The 21,830-nt window shown below is 38.0% G+C and overlaps 2 protein-coding genes across 2 annotated transcripts in view; one reads left to right on the top strand and one right to left on the bottom strand.

The window, feature by feature from the left end:
• Positions 1-6,021, top strand: part of LOC102288892 (astrotactin-2) — a 292,853-nt gene extending 286,832 nt beyond the window's left edge. Inside the window, exon 23 of the mRNA XM_005930128.3 lies at positions 1,337-6,021. Within this exon, the coding sequence (XP_005930190.1) occupies positions 1,337-1,574 (238 nt within the window). The 3' untranslated portion in view covers positions 1,575-6,021. The remainder of the gene's footprint in view (positions 1-1,336) is intronic.
• A 6,417-nt stretch (positions 6,022-12,438) lies between these two features.
• Positions 12,439-21,830, bottom strand: part of pappaa (pregnancy-associated plasma protein A, pappalysin 1a) — a 105,611-nt gene continuing 96,219 nt past the window's right edge. The window contains exon 21 of the mRNA XM_042221727.1: positions 12,439-13,722. Within this exon, the coding sequence (XP_042077661.1) occupies positions 13,618-13,722 (105 nt within the window). The 3' untranslated portion in view covers positions 12,439-13,617. The remainder of the gene's footprint in view (positions 13,723-21,830) is intronic.

The raw sequence follows: 21,830 nt of genomic DNA, 5'->3' as shown, positions 1-21,830 counted from the left end.
TGTATACATATGTATTGTAAAGTCTCTCTCTCTGTATATATATAGATAAGTAGATATATAAATCCTTTGTAATCTGAGCTGACCTGACATGGCATATGGTTCAGTCATGGCTTAAACTTCAGCTCCAGACTCCAGAAGTTTGAGACAAAATTCTTTGTTTCACTCACTCTAGACAGCTGCCTCTGATGTATTGTTAAGCAGAACCAGCACCCAAGAACTCAAAATGCGCCATTGCATGTCTTGGTTTTGACCCAGACCGGCAGTCTTATCAGATGGATGGGAGAGACTCAGATGCAGTTCTTTGAAATCTGGTGACATTTGTGCAGACAATTCATATGTGGAGACACAGATAAAGGCACAATCCTGATTCTTTTTTTTTTCTGTTTGAATTCATGTGTTAACTTTTTACCACTTTTCTTTTTAATCCATTAAAAATAGGTCTTGTTAGGAACAAACTGGTATCTTTAAACCAGGGCATTTTGTGCCTGCTGGATGAATCTGTTGCCTTTATAATCCCAATTCATTTTATAGATATTTCCATCAACAGCTGCTTATAATTTGTATGAATGACTTTCTTTGATGCTCTATAAAAATCCTAGCCATAGAACAACAGAACAAGCATGTGCTGTTGCTCTGTTGGAGATGCATTTGGTAAGACATGGGTACAAAATGTTGTTCTGTGGTCTTTAAAATTACAACAGCATTACCATAATGACTTAAGATAAGGTATTTTTTGTTACCTTTGTCTAATTTAGAGGCAAAAGATATGACTTGGAGAGACTCTAATAAGTAACCAAACATCTCCCATAATGCATGATAACATGTTATAGTACTACTTGATAGCTAAAGCCTTGCCACTTGCTTACCCAGTGAATACAACAGAGTCCAGGAGAGAGCCTATGAAACAACATGTTGCTGCCAATTACTGCTGTCAGTGTTTTTTGTACTGAATAAAGGTGGTAAAAGTGGTTTACACTGAGGTCATGACTTGAACTGAAGCATCATTATTACGATGAGAAAGATGGACATCAGCCAGACAAGCTTAGGTATTTATACATTAGATATATATTCCTCAGAAATATATAATGTATAGTACCTTGATTTTCTGTACAGCTCTAGTATATATTCATTATGAAATACATTTTTGAAATTGTTCAGTAATTCTGCTTGTGTCCATTGTTGCCTAAACTTCAAGATTATTCCTTTTGCTCTAAAAGAATTTTTGCTCCAGCGATCTCATGTAATCTGCAGTTGTTTTGCGAACAGCAAACTTGAAAGAAAACATAATGATTTAAGTATAAAAGTCATATTTTTGTGATTTTATCTTCTTTAACAGAAAAGCCAACCTCATATTACGTAGGGTGGAGAAGATTAGCCTCTATTGCCGGTCCCTCCTGCGCAGCACCCACATCCAGAGCCGCACCGACACCATGGCGTATGTCTACTGCCGGAGTGAAGAGGCACGACCTCCCACCAATATGTGGCATGGCTCTTTACATGACAGTCGCACTGCCTGCATGGAAAAGCTCATTTCTGTACAGCGTAACACATACAGCAGCACCAAACTCCGATGAGACAGGAGTTACGAAATGAGCAGTTGGTCTTTTGTTTTTTTCTTTTTTTTTGCAAAATGACATCACTGATTGATGTACCTCTTCAGTACACTCTGCAGCAGTTGCCTCTCACTCGACTGTTGCATTTTGCAAATCGATTGAGGCTAAAAGAAAAAAAAAACTCTCACAGGACTTCATTCACTGGACGTTGTGTTAAAGCTACCGAAAAAAATATTTTTGTGTGGCCTACTTTTATTATGAGAAAGAAGATTATCCCAGGAAAAAAAAATCCCAGAACTGACATATTTCTCCAGTGATGCCAGTGATTGCACATATCAATGAGAGACTGCAGAGTGAACATGTAAAATATTATTCAGACAAAAGAAAACTGGTTGACTTAAATACTTTGAATGTAAAATCATAGTTCCTTTTTGGTGCTTTGAAGCTTTCCTGGTACACTTAAAAGAAAGAGGAAAAAAAGGAAATATCCATAGTATAACTTATTTGCCTTTACTACCTTCATTCGAAAGGAGAAACTGAACTGTGTTAAAGCCAAAATCACTTACTTGTTTTTAAGTTCACATTAATTAAGAAGAATAACTACACTTTGCTTCAGGAATTTAAAATCGGTAAGTGAGAAAGCATGTCGTTTGACTTACATGACGTTCGATTGATTCACTTGAAACAGCAAGGACTTGTGTGGTAACAGGATTGATATTTGCCTAGTGAAATTATTATGCAAGACGGAGTAGGTGGCATTCAGACATTATATCCAGACTTTTGAGTTAGCTTTAATTTTATTGCTGAAATGAATGAATCATTTTCTTGTATGACTTTCTCGAACTGCAGTACCTATAGCCATGTTATATTACTTAAGTAATATAAGACTATTAGTATTAGTATAAAGAATTCTGATACTGGGGCGGTGGATGAAATCGAATCTTATATCTAGACTTTTGCAAGTTCATGTAATGTGTTTGTAATCTAATGATAAGTTATTGCTTGTGACTGAAACACGACTTGTCATTGTAGCATAAGTCCTGCAAATTGGAAATATACGAGACGCATATAAGAGAAGCAGTAACAGACCTAAGATTATATCAGATCTAAAGCTAAAACTGAAAATGTTAACTGGTTTTCAAAAGTTCTGCCCTAACAGCAGAATTTATAAATTTTTCATATTTTTGTTTTTGCAGATAAATATAGCAAGCGTGATAATAAAGCAGTAGATCTGACCAACATTTTCCCAACAGTAGAAAACAGGACAATTACTGCTGACCCACATGTAAACATGAGGTACTGTACACTGAAATGTGAAGAATCAGTGATTGTAGGAATCACATGTGGTCTGTTTAATCTTCTTGTTTTTCAGTCCAATAACATATCTTCAAAGCCATGGATATTGTTTAACTGAAGATAAACAATGCCTTTTCAATATGTTCATCTCATGTTGTATGAATTGTAATAATAAATTATTATATTGTAAATTTTCAATTGTAAAAAAAATATGTGTATTATTATGTGGCTTTGTCTTTTTCTGAAGAATGTGAAATATAAAAAAACAACATGTAGAAAATGAGAGGATCTTTCTTTTTCCACTACAACAGACTTAATCGTTTAGATTTAAACCTGGGTCTCAGACAGATCTGAACCACTTACTCAGTCATCGTGAGTGGCTAAAACCCACAACAAACATGTATTCCAATTTTTTTGCCACATCTGCAAATAAAATGTTTTCCTTGTGTATTTGATTTTTTTTTAAATTTTTTTTTTTTTTTTTGCAACGCTTTCCCCATTTTCATTTTATTGGTTATTTCCCACCTGGTAGTTATTTTCCACCTGGTGTGCGATTGTACTGTTGTAATTAAAAATACTTTTGTTTGGAAGCGCATATTTTTCAGTTAACGTCAGTTTCTGGTAACTAATGCAATCCATTAAAAAAAAACAAAAAACAGAGAGAGACAAGGGGACTTTGATGTGTCTTTCCAACACAATAACGCTTGCAAAGTTATTACTGTGAGTGATTGGATAATTGTCACAACTTTCAAACTTAAAAGCCTGTTGAGTACTTTCAGATTTGATACGCTCACACTTCCTTGTTTAATATTGCTCAGTTTTTCAAAAGAAAAAGTGTAAACCCATATCTAAAACCTATAGTGTTCATGAAATCATTTTTTCTGTGGTAAGTATAACGTTTTTTTTTGTGTTAAAACATTCACAACTGATGATGGTTGTTGGAAAGTACTGCATCTTTTGAAATATCTGCACCTACTCAACTTATCCATATGCATTTGCCTATGGGGTAATATTCTTCCACCTGTGGAAGAATATTAACCATATCTGATAGGATATGAGACTTTACACAGTGTTAGTTTATGTGTAGACCTGCAATTTTCTGCCCAAAATAAAGTATCTCAATATGTGTTTGAAGGATCACCATGAAATTGTACGTAATGGTCTCCAAAAATCTTCAAAGCCAGTGACTAATGATCCACAGTAATTTTCCTCTAGATCATCCAAAAGCTTGATATTGGATGTTTTGAGTGCCGTATCTCAAGAACTATTTGAAGAATTACAAAGAATTTTCAAACATTTAAAAACCATGGATCCATCATCCATTATATGGGCACTGACATCACTCAGTAGTCCTTGTTTTATGACCTGTTACCTACACAGCTAAAGCACCTTCCACTTATTTTATGTTTTGTGGTATTTCACAAAATTTAGCATGCTGACATGGTAAACCGAAGTAGTGATTATGACTGCTGCAGACACCATGGATGACTATTAATGTCTGCTATACTTGTGTCACATCCACTTGAAGTCTGCCTCATGGACGTATGTATGTTTAGTGTGGTGTTGTATGATTTCTGCCAAACAAGTCCACCCAAACAATTGGAGTATGAGGCTGACATCCACAAATTGCCTGGTTTTCACCTGTGGATGATGGAATTTACATCACTTGGATTCAAGCAGTTTTCCCTATTGTCAATTATGTGGGAAGCACGACCTGTTAAAATAATGTTAGATGTAACATTATGTAAACCAAGGTTGCCATTGCTGCCAGGCTACAGAATCAGAAAAATTCTGCAAAAAAAAAGATAATCAGTTTATTCTAAGCATCTGTCTTTGCACGATTTTATTACACTGGAACAATAGTTTGAATTTACATTGTACTTTGTTTCATCTAATTAATTAAAATTAGGTTGAAGGAGTAAGCAGTATTGATTATCAATATCCAGCATGTATCAACACACAGAAAATGTGGTGTTTTATAGTTGTGGTTGTGCTAATTAAATGTGGCTCATATGACTAATGTGCCCGACTTGAAATGACACGGACCTCACAGGAGAGAAGCCCATGGTATGCAAACCACTACAATGAAGTTGCACAATATCGGAGCAATAACTGGATCACAATTAATTAGAATGAAAGGAAAATGAGGCGCTGATGAAAATGGCTGTAAGCAATTGTAGAATAGAGTGCAATTCTGTTATTTCTTAAGTTTTACCCAATTTGCTGCATGCTCTAGCAGAAAAATATTTACATTGAGTTGGAAAGGGGGAAATCAGTCACTGAACTACCAGCTATCCCCTATGAATTACACTACCGGTAAATTATGTCATTAACTGAAGGTCTTCATGTGAGCTGCTGGGAAGCATTTTCTCTTTCCACCTCCCTCGACAAACTATTCCTTTACGCTCAGATCCAGTTTCTTTCCAGTCATGCAACATTAACCGCACTTTAAAAATCAGTAGTTTGATGTTCATTCTCACAAACTGGGCCATTAGGCTCATTCAAGAGCCAAGAGCACCACTCACATTTCCATGCCAATGTATCAATGAAGGATGACAGAATGAACAAGAATGAGTTCTATATAAAAAAATCTTCCATTGTGTGCATTAAAGCTTAGGTCCTCTCCTATAAGCCTGGAACTCTGAGGATTCTGCGCAGTATCTTAATTGTTCCTAGGACTCCACTCTTCTGGATAGGCACCTCTATTTTGTGTCTGGAATCTGCTGGAGCCACACTTCCAGCTTTGGAGTCACAGTTCCTCATACTCCTATTACCACAGGGACCCCTTTAAGCTTTACCTTCCAAATCTTCTCCATTTGTTCCTTCCCCCAAGTGTTTTCCTAGGGGAGACTCATGCTCCTTCTTTCTGTTGTTGTTATCCGCTGGAATTGCCACATCTGTTCCTTGTCAACCACCATTTTCTGGTTTGTTGGCTAGAAGCTGCTTGTCTGCCAAAAACTGGGATGTCAGCCCTGTTGTTCTCAACACCTTCACTGGTGTCTCCCATATGCTGGATTAGAAGTGGATCGGATAATCTAAAGATGTACTGGTACACTTATATCCTGCTACTATGTGGTGGATAGTGAGCCCTGTAGTTGTGCTGCCATGATCAGAGCCTGTGTGTTGTCCTTCATGTTAGCCTTTTCTAGTCACTGCCTGGATTTCTGGATGTCAGCCACTTCTTGCATCTATCCATGGCCAGTGTTGGGTGTAATGCGTTACTAAGTAACGCGTTACTGTAATTAAATTACTTTTCCACTGAAAAAGTAGAGTAACTAATTACTGTTCATTTTTAGGTATTTTACTTACAATGTACTTGCGTTACATTGTAAAATAATTAAACTCGCTGAATATGATTGTTTAATTTCAATAATTTATCTTCTAAACGTAGAAGTAAACTCTGCCGCTTTAACATCGCTGTAGTGCAGGTTCACGTCATTTCGCGCCAGTTTGCTGCATAGTCGTATTCTAAAGCGGAAGATGTCGGACTCGGTTGAAGCGAGTGGCTGTTTTATGAAATGGACATATTCCCGTCTCTTCACTTTTCTGAAACAAGCAGACAAGAATATTACAGTAATATGAACACTTCTGAGTGATCCTTGTTCATCATCCATGGATAACTCCATGGCAACTCCTGCTAAGCAGGCAAACCTTGATTTTACTTCAGCAGCACAGAAAGCGTCTGAAGGTGAGCTTAAAAAAATGATTGCAGGCTATATTGTGAGATGCTACATCTGCGTACTGTAGAGTCTCCGTCTTTAAAAAAAATTATTTATTATTTAAAGAGTTTAATTTCTATTGTTTGCCCACTCAAGGTTTATAGGGATTTTAAGAAGTATTTAGTTAAATTACTTATTTAGTAATTAAGTTACTTTTCTGGCACAGTAATTCGATAAGTATTTTAAATACAATATTGACTTAGTAATTAGTAATTAATTACTTTTTTAAAGTAACTTACCCAACACTATCCATGGCACAATCCATGCAGGAACTTGGTCTTCCATCATAGTTCCTGTGGCCACCTTATTATGCAAGGTGGGTGACCAGTTAGAAATGAGGTATTAGTAGCTTTCGTTTTCCAGAGCCATTTTGCTGTGTCCACCAGATGCCAGTTTTGAGTTGCTTTATTTTATTATCTGATATTATAGCACTGAGCTACCAGGGCCTTTGTGGTCAAGGTGGACATGGTCTTCTGTTCATCCAATATTTACCATATGGGTAAATGGACTGGTTCTTATATAGCGCTATTCTACTCTGAGCACTCAAAGCACTTTACACAACTTGCCTCATTCAACTATTCGCACAAGCACTTTCTTCTATGGACTTTGTCTGCAATTGCTTTTTATCTGACATTCACATGCATTCATGCTATGATGGATGTATCAGATAGCAAAGTATCTGATAATCAGCAACCCTCTGATTAGTAGATGACCTGGTCTACCACCTGAGCTACAGCCTCTCGCATTGGTTTGGCTGGCACAGTATTAAGCTGAGAGGCATCCAAGTCAGTATGGCTTTGTTTATATGTCTCTCTGTCATGTTCCAAAGTAGGCTCAAGTTGCATTGGAGTCTAGCCTGGGGACCCTTACGGAGTGCAGTGTTGAGTGTGATTTAAACCCCATGAGGGCCCGTTGCTTCCAGCTGATGTTACCTATAGCGTAGACCTAGCAAGCTAATCTAATTTCAAGGAATGACCTGAAATTCCTTGAAATTTGGGGACAGCAAACAGCATGGACAGCATTTGGAAAGGTTTTATACTGAAGCTTGAATCTGTTCAAGCTTCTTACACACTGACAAAAGGAAGTTGCTAGCTACTTACAAGGCTGGACCCACATCTTTTTGTCTATGCAGCGTTGTCTGTCAATGATTAAAAAATATTGGAACTTTTTAAAAAAAAAAAAAACAGACCACAGACATCCAGCATTATGCTCACTTTAACCAGTGTTTTATTTCTACACAATAAATGACAGCAAAATGAACATGATACTCATCTTTATGACTCTTTTATGAAAATATAGCACATATCAGACATGTTTTGCAATGTACCAGAGCACCAAAAAATATATAATTGCAACTGTGACACAACAGAGAGAACAATCGGCTGAAACATAAAAGTCCAGTCTGTTGTATATGTGCCTGAAAAGTGCATACTGTGTAAGAAAAAAAGTGAGAGGAGGTCATCTGAGGGAGCAAGGGCCCACTGAGTTTGATGGCTACCTTTACAGTGTCGGTGAAATTCTCAGCAAACACAAAAGCATATGGATAAGACTCAGTAACATACAGTATGAAGTGAAGATAAATGAAATTTTTGTTGGTTAGTGTCAGTCAACTCAGACAAATGTGAAAGGAACTTTTCAATACATAATAATGTTAAGTTTAATTATGAGGATGAATCTGAACAGACTGCTAAGAAATTGTTATGATATTATTCATCTAAAAAACAAATAATTTATTACACAATGGATAAATTCATGGTTAAGACAGCTGACAACAGTACTAGAATTAAGCCATTAGGAACAAATAAATGCAGACAAGTGGTGTGGTAAAGCATCACTTTTTTGTGGTTTTCTTTTTTTTTTTTGCTTTTTGTTTAGTTTTTGGTTGTTTTTTTTTTGTTTGTTTTGTTTCTGTCTTGCAGGTGATACTTTGACACAATGCACAACATTTCACGGTTCATTTCATTGTATAATAGTTATGATAAAAATCAATCGGAGACCTACTCCCAAACAGTTAGTACATGGTTTGCAAATACAATCATCATATAATATTACTATTTACATCTTAAAATATATTTGTTGAGCAACTGAGTACGAAACATTGCAGTAATACCACTAGATACCCACATACTATGCAAATACACTTTTTTTTGTAGGTCCAACTCCGAAAAAAAGGGCAATCCAACTTTTTTTTTATTTTTTAATTGATCTACTGAAGGTTTAGGAAACAGAGATAAGGGACCATTCTATAACAAGAGGCCTGTGAGAGGTACTTCATGTCTTACAACACGCATAGACAATTTCTTACGAGATGGCACACCAGTATTTTTCTCCACAAAGATTTGTGCAAAAACATTAGGTATTTAGACACACTTTCTCGCACTCTCCACTGCACTTTAAATGAGTTAGACACAACGTTTCCGACATTTTTTTTTAACATAACATAAAAAGCCAGGTGTTAAATGAAAAGCAAAAAACAAACAGTTGTTGATGGAGATGTGGAGAATTACTAAAGCCTTGCAAAAAATGTTGCCATAAACGTCATATTATGTGATAAGCATATGCTGTAGGTGAGGCGAACTGTTGTTGCTTGAGCCTAGCTTCAAAAGACTCTGTAAGCTGGGCAAACATCCTCTCTAATTTTCACAGGGCAAGCTTGACCCTGCTTGCCCTAAACAGGCATGCCTGACAGTGACAGATGAGGCAGTGTGTCGAGGTGTGGGGAGGTAGAGGTAGCAAGGGGGTGGGAGGGGTGGTAGGAGTCCCAGAGAGATATGGTTGCCAACCCCAGGAGAAACTCTGACTCACTGGCCTCGGCGTGTTGCCAGTCAGGCTGGCCACCTCTGGCTTAGGGGCAGCCTCTGTGAGTACACATTTTCACACCTGGACAAATAGCAAGACAGGCCAGGAAAAGCAGTCCACCCATTCCTACCTCTACCCCTACCCACCTTCTACTTTTCTGCCATCCAAGAACGCTCACCATCACCTGCCTACTGACCTCCAGTCCAATTTTCCCCCTTAATTTTCAAGCTCTTTCTTTGCCATTTGCCAACGTTCTTCTGTCCTCAGCTGCCTGTTCCTTATGCATTACAATGGTTTCTCAAAACGTTACTTGTTACATTATTTGTAGTTGTACTCAGCCATTATATGGTTAAAACTCACTGCATGTGTGTGTGTGAATGTATTGCTTGTCTGCCTCTGTGTGTGTTTTACAAAAAATGAGAAACAAAGAAAACGAAACGTTTACATTCTAGTTTTGACGGAAAAAAAAATACACTGCACTCAGTAACATTTAAATATGGTGAATCATCACTGTTTGCAAGCAATATCCATCTACACATATTGAGCAACGAGAGAAGTTCTTTCTGTGGTTGTTGGTCTAAATTGTACTGTTTATGTCTTATCAGTGCTTGACAGCATTGATCACAATATACTGTGACAACAGAGACAGAATGACAGTTTTGACTCGCAACCTATAATATGTTGGTTTATAGGAACAATGTAAAAAATAACTTACATGGACATTAAATATAACTTAAAAAAGTATAACACTCTCAATAAATAGTTCTACTATTTACACCATTGTTATGAGACTCAAAATGTCGCTAAAATACCAAAAATATAGAAGCAGCAAACATTACAAGCATGAGGTACAGCAAGGGATCGTGTGATGACTACAGTAGAGAGGTGACGTCCTCATCCAATGCACGACTGTATAATTTCTCTCATGACTATCGTGGTTAGCTATGGCTTATGGGTACCTTTGCAAATATAAACAAAATGATTTTTCAAGTTGACATTCAGTCACATTCTGCAGACTTTCTTGGTGATAACAATCACTTGTTTTGGTATCCAGATATCAGCTGATGATGCACATAATGGCTGAGGAGGATATTTCTAAATGATTCTAAGTATGTGGAAGCAACAACAGATTACTCTTTTTTTATAGAGTGAAGGAAAGGGTCCAATGACAGGTTTCAGATTCATCCCAGCTGGAATGGCTTTCCAGTAACCTCAGTGGCAAATGATGAACCACAGTACTGCATATTACTGGTATGGCGTAGTGAATGTAGGTCAGTCTCCCCCCACTGGTGACAGTTTTGTGTAAAGCAGCAGAATCTGGAGTACTAATATTACATATAATTTGATAATATAATATAAGACATTTTTACCAGGACTATATGGTATTCAATAAAGTGTTAAATGCAATCTTAAAAGTCTTTGTAAATGACTTTACAAAGACTTTCAAGAGTCCCCGTTAACGGGAATTTCTTCATTTACACGCTTCTTCAACATCTCTTGGTTTCTCTGGCACAATGTTCACCTTCGGCCTTAGATAACATATTACACAAACACCAAGGAAACTAAAGATAAATAAAATTTTAATCTAACTAGATCTTAATTACGTGATAACTATTTTTAAATGTGTACTAATGTGTATCCAGTTGTCTTGGATTTGGGGCTTCATTGGATTATGCATAAAGGGATATATGTTTCACAACGACAGCACCTCCATACTTCATTAATAAAATCAAATGCACCATATAGGTCAGATACGAGAAAGGAAAAAAACAAAACAACAGAATAGCAACACAAGGAGTCAAATGGCCAAATATCATACAGTTTGATTCAGGTCACCATTTTGACAATAGCAGCGTCTAAACATTTTTGAAATATTTACTTTTCCCCCCTTACATGACAGCTAGAAAGTGCAGTAACTGAGGTCAATAGTAGAAACACTGATTTAATATGACATTTTCTTAAAATGAAATGCATGAAAAAGGACAAAAAACCCTCCTGTCCAAGAACATATAGCAATATTTACACAATATCTTGATTTTTTTTCCTTTATATTTGGTGGAAAATAATACCTTGACTTTTTTTTATATGTTCTGGTATTGACTTGTTTTATTGGTTCTATTGCGCTGACACTACAATTTAGGACCAGGTATTTATGAGAATGATCTGGAATTCTATAGCAGCCTAATGTTTGTCACAGGGACTGTGCCACTGGCCCAAGTTTAATGAAATTAAATGTATATTCAAGCCATGAATATGATTTCAGCCAAATAGGAGCAGCAAACAGTGGACCAATATGCTAAGCAGCCTTCATTATCAAATGTGCATGAGAATAAAACTCGTGTGTATGTGTTTGGATAGAAGAGTAATAAGATACCGTGCTATTGTAGCAGCCGTGTAGTCTGACAAAATCTAGCACAATGGGGCCAGAAAACCCAAGATTCACAATACTGAGAAGAGCTGATCAGAACAAGCAAGTGCACTTTGTACTGAAGAGAATAGTTTCAAAAATTACTTAAAGACGACACAGCCAGAAAACGTAGGGAGCTTTGATTGTGTTGTGACTGCAAATGGCGTGTTGACATATACATCCAAATGTCATTTTCATGTACAACCTTGTTGCCTGCAGAGCTAGAATACTACGGCATCCAATAGTCCTGAGGGGGAGAGAAAGAGAACCTGTTTATATGATTGCGTACATAAGCAATGTGTTGTGGGGCAGATATGGTCTTTGACCTACGCTCTCTCTCACAGACTATATCCACCCCTTCAACTCGGTACTCCTGTGTGACTGTGCTGTGCAGTACTGTGTGCTCAAGGAAGCCACAGACTACAGGAAAGCACTTACTACATTCGGAGAAGGACTGGGATGTTTTTAATTTCAGTTTAAACAGTTTGAATCGGGGCTTGAGGTAACAAAGTTCTTATCAAGCGTCGCAAGGGATGAGTTGAAACTGAAACTAAAATCATGCGAGCCCAAAGTGAGGTGTTATCGATGACATTCCTTAAGTCGTGATCAATGTATGTTGTATTTTTCTTGTCTTTTTTTTTGGGGGGTGGGGGGGGGGTGTCTGGGGGGGGGGGGGGGGGGGTGGGGTACTAGGTGAAAGACGCGAGGACAATTGAGGTTCTGGATTTCTTTTAAAGTTCTTAGTGCATTTTATATGTGGTGTTGTCAACATGTGTTCTAATGCAGTCTATGTTAATGTGAGCAAATGTATTATGAGCAAACATACAAGTGTGAATGAATGCTGTGAGGAGGTACTTTAAGCAACAAGGAAGACAAAGCTGTCTAACCCAGTTAAATGTTATTATGTGAAGATGGGCAGTGGTGAAAGCCCTAAAATGTTTTCACTATGCTTTTGGGATTTTGCTCTATACTTATGAAATCGTCTTCGGAAACTGTTTCTGTGGCTAGCTGTGGTTTGTGTGCGCCTTTATATTTTGGGTTTTTGTGAGTGTGTTGAATCTGCGACTTCCAAATTAACATGGCTCTCTTATTCCCCACCAAGATCGAAATAACCTGAAGCCTCTGATGTGCCAGTGAAGAAACACACTTTACTTATGGTGACACACAGATATAGAATATCTGACCAGCACCAACTTCTAGCCCCTCCAAAAAAAAAGTTGAACAAGCTTTCAGAGTGTGTGAGGATTATTTTTAACATTTGTCTTAACTTCCTTCATATTTCCAAAACACAATCAATGCTATCCTTCACGTATGCATTTTGATATACCTTCAATCACTTGATTGTAGAGTAAGGTCACTAAAATAGACACTAAAGCCAGCACAAAACTCAACAAAAGGCATGCTACCTAGGCTTGGTTATGTTGTTGTTGTTGTTGTTGTTGTTCTTTTTTTTTGTTTTGTTTTGTTTTGTTTTCTCTTTTTTTTTTTCAAAAATGTCTGCTTCATGTAATTCATTTTATTTCGTGTTTTTTTTCTTGCTTTGCTTAATGTGTACTTTAATGATTTAATGTATTGCAGGGGTTACTTTCCTTTAAGCTGAAAAATGAAGGTATTATGGAGTCCCATCTTCTTTTCTGTATCTTTCGGTTGTGGAGAGATGGAGGCATTTCAGCAGGTTGGGGTTGCAGTATGGATGGATGGAGAGGTATGCCTTGTAAGCAGCATGTGCAGGAAATCGAAGGCCAAGAAGAGGATGAAGGAGAGTCTGCCTCAGCCACTTTGGCTATGTGGTGTTGGGGAAAGGGTCCTAGGTTGTTGAACAAAGGGTCCTTGCTAAGGTTGGTCACCCCAGGTAGTGGACATGCTCATCCTTTCTGTTCTCTACAGCATTGGGATCCCGACAGGAACACTCATCTCGTAAGTCACAGGACATTGGGAATGGAATCACCTGCGTAGAGAATGAGAAACTTAAATTCATATGTAATTGCCAACTTTAGAGCCCATCTATCCATTTTTTTAATGCTTATGAAGTTGTAAGCTCACAAACACAAACACATGCTCTTTATCCTCAAAACAGAAGTTGTCCAAATATTCTTAGTCAAAACCTGAACCCTACCTAATCCTGAAGCTAAACTGTTACATCCTCAACGTCACTATAGTAACACTTCTTCATAACCTCAATGTACAACACCAGCTCCAAGAGAGTTTGGACGATGTGTAAAAAAACCAAAAAACCCCAAAATGGAATAATTTGCAAATCTCATAAAGCAATGTTTTATTTTAAATAGAAGATAGAAAACCATTGTACCATTTTCTGCAGGAACATTTTACAACTAATTAAGTTAAATGGGAGCATCCAGTAATGTGACTCCACATAAAAACAGCATCTTAGACAGGCAGAGTTTCTCATGAATATAGAAGGGGAGTGGATCCCAAATCACAGAAAACAAAACAAAACAAATATCAACTACAATGCATAATCCCAAAAAGTTGATTCTTTGCATCTGGACATAGCGTTTTTAGTGGAGAAATGTTTCATCACTCATCCAAATGACTTCTTCAGTCTCAGCTGACTGCAGGTTTCCCCAACCTTATAAACAGTACATTTGCACAATGACTGACACTAGCACCACTGACAAACAATGAGCTGTGAGGTTAGTTTCATAATCATAATATGTCCATTGTCATGACCGTTGATCACAACCACTGATCAAAGACGATTAGTAGCATTCACAGAGAGTTGGGCATCCCTAGCATCCAACATCAGCATGGAGGACAGGAAGCCACTCACATCACTTAGTAATGACCAGATGATGAAGTATTTGAAATGTCCATATCTGGAGGATTGAGCATGCATCAAGACACAATACATAATATTATCAAAAGAATATGGAGCACTATAGACAAAGGTGAAGATCTGGATATCTTTGGGCCCTCAGGTTACACTACATTAAAAACTGGCATGATTCTGTTATCAGTGCATGATTTCAGGAACAGTTCCAGAAATCCTTTGTGAACACAGTTCACCATGCTGTTCACAAATGCAGCCTAATGCTCTGTCATTCAAAGAAGAAGCCATATTATCATTTTAAATGAACCAAAGTTCAATGCTGCTCTTTGGTCACAGCAATCAAACTTGTATTTATTTACTGAAAACATGGATGCTGTATGCTCTGGACCATGAAGAGGAAAGGGACCATCCCACTTGATGTAACTGCTCAGTTCAAAAGCCTGCATCTCTTATGTTATGGGATACATAAGAGATGTGTAAACTGGCAGCTTGCACATCTGCAAAGATGCATCGATATTGAATGCCATATACAAGTTTTAGAGCAATATATACTCCCATATGGATGACATGTTTTTTAATCAAGGCCTGTCAAACAACATGGCTTCATAGTAGAAATGTCCAGGTGCTGAACTGGCCTGCCTGCAGTCCAGATCTTTCACCAACTGAAAACATTTGGCGAACCATGAAAAGAAAAATACAACAAAGAAGACCCAGGACTGTTTGAGCAGCTAGGATCCTCTATCAGACAAGAGCTGGACAACATTCCTCTCCCAAATGTCCAGCAACTGGTTTCTATTTACATTTTACACAACATTCCAGCTTTTTTGAAATTGGGGTGGTAAAATATGAAAATAAGAAAAAAAAATGTCTGAGAAGGGTAGCACCATGAAACTAATGGGCAATTACATCTAACAAGTCTTTTCATGCTAGACATTTGCAGTACTTTATGTGATGCCATCAAACAGTAGTGTCATTCTACTATGAGGTGACTTTAGGTAAGTGTTTGGTCTTTTTTTCAACATTTTCTGCTCATAGAAGACTCATGATATTAACCATACTATTACAGCAATTGATCCCCTTGTTTTTTCTGATAGTCTTATGTCAAAGTGAAATCCTGCAGGTGAACACAGAACCGGAAGATCAGTGGACATTGCCTCTGGCTTTGACGTCACTAGATAACGATGGTAATGCGTCACTAGCACCAGCTGCTGCTGACTTGTCTGCCCACCTCTTGGGGGGCCTGCTTCAGCTGATTCGGTACACAAAATGTGTCCTTCATCTTCAGGCCAAACAAGAAACACGTGTGGTCCAAGCAGTGAAAGGCAGCCGGTGAACCAAGGATGTCTGCATTTTGTCCTAGGCTTGCTATCAATGTCATTTCTTTCACGTTAGAGCAGACTGATACTTCATTTTTTGCACAATGAGTTTCAGTATACACTGTAAATGTATAGAACCTGGTCAGTGCAACCAGCAGATTCTAACAGCACGTCTCAAGACAAAGACAGCTATTAGTGAAAGCTATCTGGCTACTAGAGGATGAGTTGTTTCCAGGAGAGGATCATTGTGCTATTAACTAAATACGGAGTAGCTGCTGTATAATTACTGAGACTACTCCTATGCCATCTTACAAATTACACCATGAGCTCATACTATCTAAAAATTTGAATTTCCCATCAACTAAAAGATGCTGTTAAAAACTTAATTTGATCTACAAACACACACTGATTGATTTCTTGTCTACAACTAAACAATTTTATCAGATCTTCAAGTTTCTGATAGTTTTCATTAGATTCCGTTTAACTATAATGGAATTGTGTAGTGCAGAGGTCCAAAGCTTGGGAGAGTGAGGTAAAACTGGAAGAAAGGTGGTCTGCTGATAAGCAAACAGTCTCTAAGCTATTACAGCTTCAGCCACAAAGGCTTAAAGATCAGTCAACCAGCTTCCAGTGGCTAGGAAAAATATGTATCCTCTGATCGCTTGGAAAGTGGTTTTTGGAGGTTGCTGGCTATCTCCAGTGAGTCAAAAAGAGGGTGCTGCACCAAAAACATTCTGTAGCATTGATTTGGCTACTGCATCTTTTGAAATGTGTTGGTTGCAGTGTTAAGGAACAGCATTTACTTTGGAGTCAAGCATTGTAATGCGTAGCCTTTTTTCCTCAGCCACACGTTTCATTTTGCATGGAATCTGCTCATATCCAGTGTACAGTTTACATTGTACAGAATTTCATTACCACTTGATGAGTGTTTGCAGATACGACAGTAGTCTTCCTGACCAGCGAGAGCTACTGTCTAACAATAATTTGGAAACTAATGTCAACTACTTGTACTCACTAGTAGTTGGTGATTGTGCAAACTTCTGGTGACTGCAGCTACCTGCTAGAAACCGACGCATTTGCAAAGAGATTTTCTGTGTAGCGCCATTTACCAATATGCCATATACCGCTACATACCAGTTTGTGACAGTTTCACACTAGCAGCTGCCAGCAACTTGTATTATACATCTACTATACACTTTTCCACAGTGGCCAGTAGTTTCCAGGGGTCAGTGACCCGCTTCAAGGCTTGCATGACTGAAATAAGGCGTGCTAGCCTTATAATATATATATAAAAAATTTGATTTCATAGTACTTTTCTAAAAAAAAATAATTAGAAAAGCAAAATTTGAAATTGCTTTAGATTGCAGTTAAAAGAAAATGCTTACAACCAAAATGTTATACCTTCATTGGTGCCAAGTGACATAAAATAGGGGCAATAATTTTAAGAATTGGGACTTTATTGACAGCGGGTCTGTGGGGGAGCATGCTAGTCACAGAGGAGCAGTGACGCAGGTTCTCCTTTGAAATTAGGTATAAAATAAGTTGTTTATGTGTGGGGCGGTGTTCTTAATGTCAGGGCCAGGTGGGCAGTGCCCAGACTCCTCTGAGAAAATGAGGCCTACGTGTGATGACTTTACAAGCCCAAGGCCAGACACACTTCAAAAACAGCTGTCAAATGCATGACCAGAGTTTCCTTTGTAGCATTTTGAAGCCAAGAACATGGGGTTCCTCATTCCCGTACAACTCTTTCCTAGTTTAATTACAAAAATTCTGAGTTTCACACATCCACATTGTTTGTTTTGGAGTGTCTCGCTTGCTGTGTCTTGCTTTATTATTCACCTTCTCTTGCAGCACAATATCTCAATACACTTCCCATTCCTTTATTTCTCCTCCAAGGGCAGTTCTGTTTATCTCTCAATCTAGAGAGTGATGGTGGGTGGCAAATTTGACATGGTTTCCTTTGACCTTGACCTCCAGGGTGGCTGCGCCAGCTGCCACATCTGGCCCTGACTTAAGGTTCTCTCAGGGTGGCTGGGAAATTAGACTGACTGACTGGCCTTGTGGGCCTGGGGGCCATCGTGCTGCCCTATGTCCCTGGGCTAGAGAAGGCCTGTGTGAGGACACCCACTTGACAGCAACATGAAAGCCCTTCAGAAGAACACAGACTTTGTCAGAGCCACATCCTTCAATTTCAGGAACAGGTCGAAATAACAGAGTTCCTATTGACATGTCTGTGTTTGCAGTTTGTGTGTTTAAGCCAGCGCTTAAAGGAAAGAAGGTGGCTTTTTGGGCAAAGGGCTGGGAGAAAGGGAAATGGCTTATCTAGAGATCTAGAGATACCCAACTGTTTATTACGTAAATTACATAAATAAGATTATTAGAGGGAATTATAAAAATATATATGGCTGCTTACATGTCATTATAGATTAGAGTGTGTTAATACAGATGTTTTGCTTTCTTATTCAGTCTTTATCTAGAATTTAAGATATAAGCAAAACCTAACCAGTGGCATGTTCATGCTCCTACATTCATATATTACATTCACAGGTCTCAAGATTTCAAAGAATTTTTTGTCACAGCACAAAGAGCCCTAGTGTACTGAAAAACCTAAAAATTAATTATCAGTGAAATCTTACAAGTATATGAGTCTGAGATAACCGAGGCCATTAAGAAATTTAAATTAAAAGTCACAGACTGTAAAAAAATATGCTATAAATACAAAATTGGAATGACAGCGAGAGACAGAAAGAACTATGGGCAAAAATAAAGTTGTTACAGATTAGATATGGAAGGAAAAAGAGCCACTTAAGAACCAAAGAACACATAACTAACTTTTGGCAATTCAAATGCAAGCACTTGGCATCCGTTACCAGCCTAAACCCCTAAAACCTGTGGGGAGTGTGTCCTCCAGCTGTGTAACTACCTTTGCTCAGCTGTGTAGAAAAGCCCTGCTCTTTATATTCACATTATTATGCCCCCCTCTCTCTCATGCTTTTTTGCCCAGTCCACCTTCAGTCCTTGCTCCCCATACTCATACAAATAAATAGTAGGAATTAAAGGAAACTATGCCATTAAAATCTGAATTCTATCACAGTACACTGGCCTCCATGTGGAAAAGCAACAGCCACTTTTCATAAAAGATCATGTGTTAAAGATTGTGTGTTTCCAGGCGACTTGCATAGAGACAGGATTTGTTTTTGTTTCAAAAGATGGATTGCAGCCATGGCGGTTAGTAGATATCAGACTGTCACCTGAACAAAAAGCATCAGTCATGACACATAGCAAATCATATGTTGAGCATACTTGTGCTAGACCGAGAGTGGTAAACAGCGGCGAGGGGCTGGGAAAGATCTCAGCGCCCACCCGAGACCCAAATCAGACAGAAAAACATACAGGCACATTCATAAAATGTTCTCAAAGAGAGGCCAACTATATCCAAGAAAGGAATTCCTTCCAAAATAGGTGGTGGGGGGGCTAAAAAGGGTCTTGTGCAGGGAACCCTCAGAAAGGCACACTCCATAACCCTTACTTCCTCTCCTCTCTGCCTGTCCAAATCCAGCCAACAGCTTGCAACTATTAAAGGGAGATCCTGTGGTGACCTTACGTGCAGCCAGTCCTTGCACCTTCAAAGCTCCTGGGGTTGAACAACACACAGCAAGTCATCCAGAACTCCTAATACACAAATCATTACCAAAACAAAGGGATATAGCAGTATTTGCTGGGAAGTGGAAGAAAAGTAAACGAGGTCCGTTGCTTTTCAGTACATTTTCCCCTTATTTTTTCCCCCTTCCAGCTGTTATTCAGCTCTTATCGGGAATAAATTCTGAACGAACATGCAAAAAGAGAAAGCTCTGGAAAACTTAAGTGAAAATTACATAATTCCTTTAATATGATTTTGTTTGGTAAGAAAACAAAGTGCTCCGGATTGTGTCTGGAGGAAATTGTATTACATTCCAAACATTAAGATTTTTCATATTGAACTGTTGAATCCGTTTACATTTTAAGAGGCATGGATTGTGATGCCGGAGATCATAATAATAAACAATCGTGCAACAGCGGTAAAGAAGTCACTTTAAGCGGCTTTCATTAACTGGGGTGTACAGATGTTTTCATGAATTGTGTTGTATCTCTTCCATCATTGAACTGACATAAAAATGATAAACTACTGACCATTACATGACCTTTTTGGATTTTGGTTGCAGAATAAAGAAGTGAGGGTGAATACTTGTTGATTTATCTATTTATTATCCACAGACTTGCTGGACGGACTCAAATCAAAGAAAAGATATACGATGATGAGTGCATGTTGGAAAACCATTTTGTTCTGTTACCAAAATAGAGAAGTAAATAGAAGTAATCAGGCAAACAAGATCTGTCTGTGGTTTTATGAAAATAAAGCACCAGTAAGTTCAATGACATACACTGGGAACAATAACAAGCAAGAGTAAAATTCCTACTGAATGACCAGTAACTGATGGTTTGTGTCTGTTCAGGTGCGTTTTGTTTGTGTGTGAATTAGATTAAGCGAGAGTGAGAAAAAAAAAGACAACCCAAGTGACTGAAAGTGGGAATGTGTGAAGGGAAGACTGCATGATAATGAGATAATGAATGAGGGAATGCAGAGATGGGGGTGGGGCGTTGGGCTCCTATGGAATTTTCCATTAGTCTTTGAGGCGGCCTTTGCTGGTTCTCATTCTTCTGTAGGCTACTATCACGGCTCCTATGTGCATTCACGCTCTCTACACTGCACCACCTTTACTCAGTTTATTCATACTAGACAAAAAGGTATTTAAAAACTACTCTTCTCACCCTCAATGGTCACCATGTTAGCTACGTTAAGAAGCCAGCGGAAGAAAGATTCATTTTCAGCGTCGAAGGTGATGGCAAAAGCTAGCTAGCTTACACAAACAACATTAATGAACAATTATTTTGTGTTACGGCATTGACTGGCGTTTGGGTTTTGTTGTCTATGTAGAAAAAGTTTGTACTAGTTGTACTGCCAGAGCCACAACTAGTAAATATTTCCTAAATGCTGACGCTAATGTTAAAAAAATGCTAACTGCATGACAGCATTTCTATTTAGTGCACAGTTTTCACTTCTTCTTCTCTCACAATCATTTATCTGTTGGTTTTGCTTTATTTATGAAATTTAATTACAGTGCAATTACATTACAACTTTTATAATTCATTATCTGTGTAAATTAACCACGTGGCTGTCAGGACAGAGACAAAATAGCAGTTAGCTGGAGAGTGCAGTGGGGTAACGTTGGCAATTACATGTTATACGTCTGATGAAACTGTTGCTGTCTACATATACAGAAAATCACATTGAACAGAAATTCACATCAACACTTACATCCATAAATAGCGACATAGTTGTCGGAAAAGGGCTATTTAATGGCAAACCAACGTGTGCACTCAGTAACCTTGCTTTTACATAGGATATAACCAGAATACAACCAGCCGGGTCAAGGAGCCTACTGCAAAGAGACATTGGAGATATTGCAAAGAAAATCAAAAAGTTATTTTTGTCTCTAGTCAGTAAATTTAATGCAGAGGTACTTAAATATAAAAAAAATGCAATTTACGCCTCACAAATAACTTCATTTAATTTAATGCGTGGAACTGTATTTCATTATAGCAGAGTAAATGTACTGTATGAAAGACAGACAAAAAAGGATTATGCTATTGTCTCTGATTAAGACAACTGTGGATGACTTAAAAAAAATTTCTAGCTAACAACAAGAAAAAAAAAAATCACAGTGTCACAGAAACAAAACCTTTGTTGATGAAATACGTGTTTAGGCACATGTAAGCGAGCTGGAACAATGTCTTTATTTGAGGTCTGGATGGGAACATTGATTTCACTCTGAAGAGATAAAAACTGTCTGTCTTTGTCAGCTGGGAAAAGCATTAATCAGCAGGTCAGAGAAGCAGAATCTGTAATGA

Source organism: Haplochromis burtoni, unplaced genomic scaffold (genome assembly GCF_018398535.1).
Source record: "Haplochromis burtoni strain Fernald_Lab_line unplaced genomic scaffold, NCSU_Asbu1 Contig_72, whole genome shotgun sequence".
Taxonomy (NCBI): domain Eukaryota; kingdom Metazoa; phylum Chordata; class Actinopteri; order Cichliformes; family Cichlidae; genus Haplochromis; species Haplochromis burtoni.
This window is presented reverse-complemented; position numbering and strand designations above follow the sequence as displayed.